At 36.9% G+C, this 12,005-nt stretch overlaps 1 protein-coding gene across 1 annotated transcript in view; it reads right to left on the reverse strand.

The window, feature by feature from the left end:
• Nucleotides 1-12,005, reverse strand: part of srfbp1 (serum response factor binding protein 1) — a 148,987-nt gene that overhangs the window by 67,135 nt on the left and 69,847 nt on the right. Inside the window, exon 2 of the mRNA XM_028805254.2 lies at nt 6,560-6,648. Within this exon, the coding sequence (XP_028661087.1) occupies nt 6,560-6,648 (89 nt within the window). The remainder of the gene's footprint in view (nt 1-6,559; nt 6,649-12,005) is intronic.

Consider the following 12,005-nt stretch of genomic DNA (forward strand, 5'->3'; position numbering starts at 1 on the left):
TGTGCTAAAAAAAGGTACAAATGTGACCTCCGTTGTTTGGAAATGGTATGGCTTTAGACAAAATGATACAGAACAAAAGACTGTTATATGTAAACTTTGTAAGACAGAAGTAGGAGCGAAGAGCGGCAACACCTCGAACCTCTTCAATCATTTGAAAACAAAACACGTTACGAAGTACGAAGAATGTATTAAACTTCGTGAGAACTCTGCTCAAAACGCAAAGAAACACATCCCTGCCGCAAAACAAATCACGCTGGCGGCAACGTTCTCTCGTTGCATGCCGTATGAAAAAACAAGCCCCACATGGAAGGAAATAACAGCTGCAGTAACATACCACATTGCACAAGATATGGTCCCTGTTGCCACTGTCGAAAAACACGGATTTCAGAAACTACTGAGAACGATTGATCCCAAATATGTAATTCCCAGTCGGAAATACTTTGCCGAAGAAGCGCTGCCCAAATTATACAACGAGGTAAAGGAGAAAATTCTGAATCAGCTTCAGAACGTTCGCCACTTCTCCACCACATCTGATCTGTGGACTAATCGTACCATGCAACCATACATGAGCCTAATGGTTCATTTTATTGAAAACCGGGAGATAAGAAGCATTTGTCTTCAGACAGGATTTGCACCAGATGACCATACTGGAGAAATGATTGCGCTGGGGCTCAAAGATGCACTTAAATCGTGGAAATTAGACGACGCACGACAAGTGTGCATTACCACGAATAACGCTGTAAATGTGATTAAAGCCGTTGATCTGAACAAATGGAAGAGACTGCGGTGCTTTGGTCACCGGCTGAATCTGGCAATTGGTATGGCATGTGTTTGCGTGCTAGTAATGTGTCGATCACAAACGAAACGGTTCTTTGAGACGGCTCTTTTTAGTGAACGGTGGGAGCGGATTCCCGTTTTTTGGAACTGATGTCTGTGTAGTGTTTGTAGCGAAACACTAAGTGCAAACATCTAATCATGGGTCAGAACACTGCTAAATTTGGCTGAATTATAAAAGGCTGGAGTGGGAAAATGAAGAGGCGTTTGGCAGCCGAAAGAGCCGATTCTTAGTGAGCTGGGCAAAATGATCCGGCTCAATAAAAAGAGCCGAAATGCCCATCACTAGTGCGTGCGTGTATGAGAAATGTTTGAAAATAAATAATAACACGTAATAAATATAAGAAATTTGTAATAATAAATGTAAAGTGTGTGTGTGCACGTATGAGAAATATGTTAAATAATAAATATGCTAAGAAATAGTAAATAAATGTAAATAATAGTGTGTATGAGAAATATTATTAATTAATAATAACGTAAATAATTAATAAGACTGTAATTTGTGTTTGGTTTTAGAGAGAAGCATGAGAGATCCCCGCATTGAACGGGCAATTGGTGTATGCAAAAGAATTGTTGCATGTTTTTCCTTCAGCTGGAAAAAAAGAAGGGATTTGACCGCAACACAGAAAGAACTCAATCTGCCTTCCCATCAGCTCATAACAGAATCCCCTACAAGATGGGGGTCAAGGGCAGCAATGATACAGAGAGTGTTGGAACAAGAGAGGGCCATCACCCAAGTTCTCTCATCTGACAAGAAAACCAGACATCTGGCACTTACATGGCAGGACATAGATGTACTAGAGCCAACTGATAAAGCTATTCGACCCTCCTGGAATTTACAGATGCACTCTCAGCTCAGTCCTATGTTACAGTCTCCTATGTTAAGCCAGTGCTACACCTTTTTCAAACCAGCATCTTGGCTCACCAGCCAGAAGACACAGAGCTCACTATGTCTGTTAAGGCCAAAATTCTTGATTATCTGAGAGAGAAATTTGATGACCCTGTCACCCAGCAACTACTAGACATTGCTTCTTTTTTGGATCCACGTTTCAAAAGATCATACATTCCTGAGGAAACAGTATGAAGAGGTCAAACACAGAGTTGTGTCTGAAGTGGAGACCCTTCAACATGATGAGACCAGTGCCCAGCCTGACTTAGCTGGGGAACTTTCAGAAGAAGCTGAAGCATCACCACCACCAGCCAAAAAGGAGAAGCGAAGCCTTGGTAGCTTCTTTAAGAGGCCAACGTCTTTATCGACATTGTCTGACAGAGATAAAATTGAAGCTGAACTTTCAACCTACCTACAAGCAGCTGAAATTGACACTGAGACAAACCCACTTGCATGATGGAAAGAGCATGAACGAATCTTTCCAACTCTCATTCGCCTTGCAAAAAAATATCTCTGCATACAGGCCACCAGTTCGCCCTCAGAAAGGGCATTTAGAACAGGTGGCAACATAGTGAACTGCCACAAGGCATCTTTAAAGCCAGAGGCAGTTGACAGACTTGTCTTTCTTGCACAAAATTTGTGAAATTGTGTTACCTGAATGCATGTTCTTGCCACGCTTTATTTGTAAACAAACACAGCTTAAAAATAGCATATTGAAACATTATTATTTTAAGTTTTTTTTTAGGCAAACCTAGTAAAGTAGATAAAGCATCTACTCCTACGTCACCTAATATTCAGACAACTGGCTTTCTTGCGTAAATGTTTAGATGTGTTTCTTGCATTAATGAGTATATTTTGGTTTAAGCCTATGATGTAAAGTTGTAAGTTTGCAATTACATGTAAATAACTAAAGAGCAATATAAATGTGTGGCTTCTTTTTTAAGTAATAATAGATAGGAAAAAAATATCGTTGCATATTGTATATTGACTTTTGGTCCAAAAATATCGCAATTTGAATTTTGAGCTATATCGCACAGCCCTATTTAGAATATATATCTGTTACTTACATCATCAGCTATCTAAAATTTGATGCCAGACTTGTCGGGTCTGCTTGACTAAACACTGTGGTTATGTTCTGCCCATACATATAATGCACTGTGCAGTTCTGTATAAACTATAAACTGTACGGAGTATCGGAGAAGGCTGGAAAGCTGTCAGTAAACAAAGTATGCAGCAAGCACTAATCTGATGTGGGGAAAGGAGAATACGCAAAATGGCACAATGTAGAGAGAGAAAACCATAAGTGAAGAGCACAGGGCTTAAAGGCAACTCATTCACATTTCCACAGACGCTTCATACATGGAAGAATGTAAAGTTGGTTTTCTTTTCTTGTGATCTTCCATCAAAACATTATCCAAGTATGTGATTCAATATATATACGGCAGCATTTCAATTAAGTTGTACTCATACCAATTTTTTTTTTTACTTATTAAATGCAATCAGGTTTCATCGGCCCTTACATTTTCACAAGAAACACCACTGTTTATACTCGCTTTGCATAAATTGTTGGGTTTTCCAAGCCTGTGAAAACATTGTGAGTGAGCTGCCTTATAGCGCTGTGCTCTTAACTCACGACTTTCTCTGTTCAAAATGTGCAGTGTCCTGTATTCTCCTTTTCCCACATCAAATTGATGCTCTCAGTGTACTTTCTATTCCAAATTGTGGGAAAACACTCCAGTGAAACTTCAGGTGAGTTTATACACTTTTTTTTAGGAAGTCGAAATAACTGCTGACAGTTTTCAAATTTAGTCTATGACTTTTTTTTATTATTATTATTATATTTACTGAAACAATGCAAGTGACTATAAGCAATACTTTTACTGTGATTTTCTTTCAGTCACCTGGAGGCAAGGGAGATAGCAATTCATATTTGATTATCAACAAATAAAAACCTTGTTAATGGCAACTAGATTGGATATTTCAATGTGAAAAAAATGTACAAAAGTGTGTGGCAGAGAAGGAAGACTGCAATTCACTCATGGGAACCAACATTCAGTTGCATTGCTTGCTGCAGTAATAGGAGGCCTTTTGTGTTAAATAAATAAATCACTTTTTATGAATAGATTTCAGCATTACAACATTCTCATTTGCAGTGTAGCAATTTTGGAAAAGTTGGGAAAGGACAGCTACATGACATTCAAACTGATGAAATATTTATAGATTTAAAAACACAAAGGCAGTTGGCATTGGCTGTGGCTATTTCATTGTTAAAATGCTCCTCGAAGGACCCCTTTACACCTGATAAACCACATTTCTCCACTATTTCTGAAATATGGATGCAGAGTGACAGCAAAAATAATTTTTAAAAAATACTTAAAATCATTTACTTACTTTTATACATGCCTTTCTACAACTCCCCATTATCTTCAAAGTCTGCCACAATGGTTGCAACACAGTTGACTTTGAGCAAGCCTTTAGTGGACTAGGTTGTTGCTTGATAATTTAGATTGCATGTGTTTGACATGTCCCATGCTTATCCAGTAAAAAAGTGCAGAAATTTATCTTTCAAATAAATATAGAGTTATATGCACAGCAACTGCTAGATATAGCACCTGCATTTGCATATGAGCATTCTTTTGTCCCCTGTTTGAGCAGGCCATAAACCAGTCACCTTTCTGAAATTCCCAGCCTATAAGCTTTCAAAAGAACCCTGACATGTTATTCTAGCATAAGCCAATTGCTCATTATAAGTCACACACTCATTACACTGACAGTATGAAAGGCTTGAATAAGTGCAAGGTCGGACAGTTTTGCTCTTTGTAAATGTGATTGCCCTTCTTTCAGAGGAATAGGATTTTACCAAATAAATTTGACTTTCCAACACCTATAAACTTGCTTCCTTCAGTCAAGGCAACAGCTTGACAGGTTAGGTTCACTGTCAAAAAATGCATGTCAGCCTGTACTCGTCATCAACTCAACAATGTATTTTCATAACAAAGTGAGAGACAGGTCTTTCTCCAATAAGATAACTGAAATCCTCAGCCTGTCAGCTTTCAAAAGAGCTTTCACAAGCAACTCAAATGAAAAGTCTCACAAGGGATCTGGCTGCGTTGAACTGTAGCCCTTCTCGTCAAAAGAAGGGGGAGTTTCACATATTAAACATTATTACAAAGACGACGCACTTTACTTTTACATACAGTTGTAATGAAAAAAAAATCTATTTTATTGTATTTTTTTTGTTTGCTTTTCTTATAAGCATATAGAGAGAGGCAACCCCCTGTGTTTCCCAGAGTCTGTCAGCAAGCATCAGTCTGGTTATCTGTTTGCTGAGGTTGCTAAAATGATGGATTGTTTTATTCAGGCTTACTTTTAGGCAGGAAACTTAGCAAATAATATTGTTGTCCAAAATTGCTTTTATACTTTCCACAATGCAGGTTTGACATATATGTATACATAGAATATTCTTTTTTTCTTCTTGTAGTCATTTTCTCACACATTTTTATTTCTACTGTTATTCTACAATGAGGGCAATTTTAAATCATTCCAATTGCATAATATTATTTTACAAACTGTATTTCGTTGGTATAGACAATGCTTTTTCTTTATAACACAATAATCTAAAATGTGCAATTCACTAAACAGTTGTATACATTTTGAAATAATAATACCTGACCTTCATTTCGACATGCTGAACAACTGTTGGATAAATAATGATAAGTCTATGGTTACTTATTAAAACCATGAAGCTGCAGAAATAAGAATCATTTTTTCTATTTCAAAACAGTCAACCTATACATATTATATATGCACATCTGATAACCATTTTTTAGTGTTTCCTGGTACATTCTGTGCTACTTTTACTGTGTTTGGAACCCTATTCCAACATTTATGACAATTCTGAAAGACAATGTCTGCCCTTTATTTTGATATATGGAACAAGAGTGATGAGTGAAGTATTACAAAGTAGTGTCCAGTTGGTAGTAATGCTAAAATTTAGACAGTGTTACATGCATTTTATGTTGATCCAAAAAAGTATAAGGCAACAACCGACCACATTAAAGACTAGGTGAATATGTGATCGAATCACTAATTACAGGTTCAGAGGTGGACAAAAACAAGACAGTAATTATATTTAACAAAAGTGTAAAACAAACACATTTTTCATCCTCATACAAGTGGAAGCAGATCTGAATTTTTCAAAAAGAATATGATATTCAATCTATATCCTTAACCACAGTGTGGACAATGGATGCACAATTTAATGTCATGTGTAAATGTAATCCAACTAAATTGTATTTATCCAGAAATAAAATGCATGTTAATGTCATCAATAATGGGGACCTAGGTCTCTAACATCTTTCCTGAAGGGCAAGACAGCTTTCTGCAGTCCTTGTCATTAATGCTGTTTTATCACATATGGCCACGCTGTGCGTGTGACACACTGTTCTGACACCCTGCCTTGACAGGATACAGTTACCCTAATAAAACTTACTCATTTCCCTGTATGACTGTCAAATGCATCAAAGCATTCTCATATTTATATTGCAGGAAAATACACCACAAGTTAAACTGATTCCAACAATGTCAAGGGATATGCACCTTTTATTATGAGCCAAATGTATGGCCTTCTCTTGACAGTGAGCATTAAAAATATGCAAGTCTAAATTAAACTGTGGGTTTACTTGACCATAATTATCTTCCAGGCTAGCCTTTATGTAATTAGACAACTACTTACTGGGTTATCCACTTTTTGCTCTAATGTAACAAGCATAATTAATGTATACAACTATGCAAGAGCTACTAGGTTGTTTCAGTTTAAGAAATAAATTGACATACTTTTTCTTCTTTAACTTAGCAATGTGTCTTGTTAATTTTCGAATTATCAGTGCTCTTGCTGTCTTCACATCCTTTCGCATTTTCACAACCTGTACAAAAGAAGAACCCATAATATAATAAGTTAATGGCAAACCATTAAAACATGTATCTACATATTTAGTGTCAAAGTGGACATGTACACATATTAACTTATTAGATAAAAACAGTAATGAAATGTCAAAAGTAAGTTAGAACACCACCCTAAAAGTTTAACATTACCACAATGTGGACAGTTATAAAAAAAAAAAAAAAAAAACAACACTTTTTTTTATTTAACCCTTTAACCGCCAACTCCCTAAATATTCCCCACGCCAGGCGAAATCTGAACAATTTTCGTTTTTTTACTTTTTTACATTTTTTTAAAATTTTTTACATTTATTCAAGCAGTATTGACCACTAAATGTTGTGCAAGTTGCCAGTGTATACACGAAATCTATAAATGTAACCTGAATTCTCAGCTAAGCAAAACATCTTGATACCAAACCGTGCCCTTTTCAATGGTAAACTGTCGAAACTGTAAGCGGCCCTTCCACGACAATAAACTTTCATCAACTGCAACTGACGGTCCTGGCATGTAGGGCAACTGAAATGCTTCAAATAAATGATCAATCAAAGGACGTAGCTTGAACAAGTGGTCGCGGTTTGGATCTTTCTTATCTGGCTCGTTTCTGTTGTCATTCAAATGAAAGAATTTCAGCAGCAAAGAGAATCGGTTACGTGTCATGACAGCTGCAAAAATAGGTGTTGCATACATAGGATCTGTAGACCAGTACATCTCAATATCTGGTTTTCTGATTATTCCCATCAACATCAAAATCCCAATGAATTTTTTCATTTCGTTTTCATCAGTGTCAAACCAAGCACGAACACGGGAATGTGGAGGTAAATTGGGATTTTTCTCAATAAACTGTGCTGCATACAGATTTGTCTGATGAACAAAATGTCTGATCAAATCAGGTGACACAAACAGCTCATAAAACTGCTCAGCAGTGTAATTGTTTACATCAACAATAAAGCCACACGTTCCCTCAAACGAATGCAGAAAAGGTAGTTCACCACGGGCAGCAGCCCAGCTGAGATGCTGGGGATACACCCACTCAGCGCCGTCATCCGATGCGTCTTCATTCACAGTATCATGCAGCGCACGTTGCTGCTCATCACTGTCACTAAAATCTTCTTCAGAACTGCTACAATCATGATCAGAACTGTCCAAAATCGCCTGCAAAGCCTCACTTGAAGTCACAGCTGTTACATGCGAATCATGTCACATGACCGGCCAAAACAACCACAGACTTGTCGAAATACAACGTAGTAATAATACCCACGCCAAACCGTCAGTTATACTACTTGCCAGGCATTCATATAACCACAGGCAAATGTGCCGGATAATTCCGGCAGTATGGCGTTAGCAATAAAACAACGGTGCCGGATATATCCGGCAGAGGGCGGTTAAGGGGTTAAATAACTGAAGCAATGCAAGGAACTAAGCATTGCATTCTGTCTTCCACTTTGGTGCAAGGAACTATTTATCTCTAGCTTTAATTCTGACTAATTCATTTTTTATATTATCATAGGGTGTTAATATGTTATTTTCATAGATAATTTAAATGAATAATTTTGATGAGTTCCTTAAGAATCCACTGTAATTACATTTAACAATGGCAAAAAATTAGGGATCAATCTTGAGAAACTGCTAGTCCCAGGTGTTTTCATATTGCTATTGTTTCATTCTTCTGTCGTCTTTAAATCATAACTTACTCAAGGTGGAATATTGTTTATGTCCAAAATTTGGCAGAAACATTTGTACAGTAATCCCTCGCTATATTGCACTTCGACTTTCGCGGCTTCACTCTATCGCGGATTTTACATGTAAGCATATCTAAATATAAAACGCAGATTTTTCGCTGCTTCGCGGGTTTCTGTGGACAATGGGTCTTTTTACTTCTGGTACTTGCTTCCTCAGTTGGTTTGCCCAGTTGATTTCATACAAGAGAAGCTATTGGCGGATGGCTGAGAAGCTACCCAATCAAAGCACGCAGTTAAGTTCCTGTGTGCTGCTGATTGGCTCAGCGACGGAGTGCTGCAATAACCAGGAAGTCTCATCTCACTCATTCAGCATTAACGTGCTCCTGCTACTGCTTCAGGGGCCGTGTCCAAGCGCCAACAGAAGATGCAAATGATTGCAAAAAAGGTAAAAGTTTTGGATATGTTGAAGGAAGGGAACAGCTACACCGCTGCAGGACACCATTACGGCATCATTGAGTGTCCTTTAACCAGGGTGCAAAACGAGTTGCAAGTGGACGTGATAAGGCAGTAGTCTGGATGGAATCTGCTTTAGGGATTTGGATTGAAGAGTGCTGGAAGAAGAACAACTGCGGTGCTACACAGTCGCCTGAAGAGGCTCCTTTAGAAGAGCTGTAACGCTATCCTTTGTTGTGCAGTAAAATTAAATTCATCGTTATCGGACAAGTCGTCGTGTCATTGTTGGTGAGTAACAATAATTAATTATCTACGTACAGTACTTATTACACGTACATAGTTTAGTGTCACTGTACACACATTTTACTGTATACAATTTTTCTTGCATTGTACGTATTTATTGCTGGTGGCCTGTCTGTTGTAATGGCTGTAACATATGTGATATCGGAGACACTCGATATCTTTAAAATAATATTTAGGTTTTACTGTATATAAACTGTGTTTACATACATAATTTCAACGAATCTTACCTAATATCTAAGAGAATACAAAGGGTTTATGCTGTATAATTGTGCGGGAAATGTTTATAATAGTGTGGGAGAGTTTATAAGGGCTTAAAATATATAAAAGGGGTGGGCCGTATACGCATTAGAGCCAACAATCAATGCATGATCATCCGGAAGTATAATGCATGGAATGTTGCCGAGCACGTGGTTTTGTGGACAGTAATAAATTATTAGAAAGAATTCCGGTAAATTTCCATTTATTATTCTGCCTTTTGTATTTAATCCAAAAAGAAAGGACAAGAAAGAATGAAGAGAACACAGAAGCATTAGAAAGTATGAAGTTAGGCAAAACAGAAAGAGAACAGAGGCAGGACAAAAAATACAAAGAGAGTGTTAATTATTGCCTGCTGGTGGTGTGAATAATGTGATTGATGTCTAACTTTCCAAAAACCCTGCTATAGATAACCTACCTTTGATAACTTCCACTTAATATTTATATTTGCATATGTTTACATATGTTGCAGGAGTTGTTTAATCACTTGTCAGTCTTCTTAAAAATTAGTCTGTTTAATTCAAGGGGTTGTGCACGTACTCCACAAGAAATCTGAGAGTATTAAATGAGTCTTGCCAATTACAAAACACCAAGGGCACAGAAAAATAAGAGTGTGTCTTACCACCTGGTTATACAGTACAAATCAAAGGAACTAACTTCCTGATTGTCTTAATAGCTTTCACCATTAAAGAGACAGCACCTTAAAAAGTACTTCACAGAGCTCATTAGCAGGTTGAAATGTCTTCTATTTTTTTTTGGTGAAACCAAAAAAAATAAAAAACAAATTCCACCATGTTTTATGAATTTATTGTATTTTATTATACTGACAGTTTAAAAAACATTTTAATCACTTTAATTGTACAATTTTTGAGAATTCAAATTAATAGGTGCTTGCTGCCAAGTTAACTGCTTTAATGAGGTTCATGCTTTAAGCTATTTCCACCTGGTTTTTCTGCAAATAAGGCAAAACAGAACTCTTTATAATGTGCACAGTCTGAAATGAGCATGTTTAAACACAAAATAAAGAAATAAACAATTGATGCCAAAAAAAAAACATTTTTAAATTGCCTTAAGTATTGTATGCATATATAGAAAAACTGTGACAGATGGGAAAGTATTTAAAAATAACAAACAATTTGTAGGCAATTTTGTGCAGTTTAAGATATACATAAACAAGCAGATTTGTAAATGTTATGTGTTATTTATTAAGAATTCCAAATTATTTATATACTTTACTATGCAAACTACAACAACATTAAAAGTAGATCATTTATATTTAATTAAGTCTGATGGCAAGAAATTAAATATAAGTGTAGAAATTAATACACCTACACTAACATTCATCCACATCAGGAAGAAGGATAATGGGCTACAAGAAAATATGGAAATTTTGTAATCACAAACACAGAATTCTAAATCAAAATCTGTTAATTCATGATGGTGACAACATTGACGCACCAGTATATGTATCTGCATAACCAAAGTGAAATGACAAACTTAATAAACAAGGTGTGTTTTGATGTTTGCTAGCAAATAATGATGCAGAACAAACTGTTCAAATTTAGAAGAATTTATTTTATTGCTGGTTTGGAATAGCTAATGGAATAAACTAATATTCTCCATACATTTATGTGAAAATATCAAGCATATAGCTAAAAATAGCTGGTTGTTTACTTTAAGTCAACACAACTAGTTAACTAAGGGGAGAAAATTAAGTGATCAACACATTAGTCAGATTTCATTCAGAAACACAATATTAAATTTCATTCTAACGCTCGACACACTTAGAAAATAACACTGCTTCAAAGATCTAACTAATCTACCTCACTTAAAGATATACAGTGCATCCGGAAAGTATTCACAGCGCATCACTTTTTCCACATTTTGTTATGTTACAGCCTTATTCCAAAATGGATTAAATTAGTTTTTTTTTCTCAGAATTCTACACACAACACCCCATAATGACAACGTGAAAAAAGTTTACTTGAGATTTTTGCAAATTTATTAAAAATAAAAAAATTCAGAAAGCACATGTACATAAGTATTCACAGCCTTTGTCATGAAGCTCAAAATTGAGCTCAGGTGCATCCTGTTTCCCCTGATCATCCTTGAGATGTTTCTGCAGCTTAATTGGAGTCCACCTGAGGTAAATTCAGTTGACTGGACATGATTTGGAAAGGCACACACCTGTCTATATAAGGTCCCACAGCTGACAGTTCATGTCAGCGCACAAACCAAGCATGAAGTCAAAGAAATTGTCTGTAGATCTCCGAGACAGGATTGTCTTGAGGCACAAATCTGGGGAAGGTTACAGAAAAATTTCTGCTGCTTTGAAGGTCCCAATGAGCACAGTGGCCTCCATCATCCATAAGTGGAAGAAGTTCGAAACCACCAGGACTCTTCCTAGAGTTGGCCGTCCATCTAAACTGAGCGATCGGGGGAGAAGGGCCTTAGTCAGGGAGGTGACCAAGAACCCAATGGTCACTCTGTCAGAGCTCCAGAGGTCCTCTGTAGAGAGAGGAGAACCTTTCAGAAGGACAACCATCTCTGCAGCAATCCACCAATCAGGCCTGTATGGTAGAGTGGCCAGACGGAAGCCACTCTTTAGTAAAAGGCACATGGCAGCCCGCTTGGAGTTTGCCAAAAGGCA

Source organism: Erpetoichthys calabaricus, chromosome 7 (genome assembly GCF_900747795.2).
Source record: "Erpetoichthys calabaricus chromosome 7, fErpCal1.3, whole genome shotgun sequence".
NCBI lineage: Eukaryota > Metazoa > Chordata > Cladistia > Polypteriformes > Polypteridae > Erpetoichthys > Erpetoichthys calabaricus.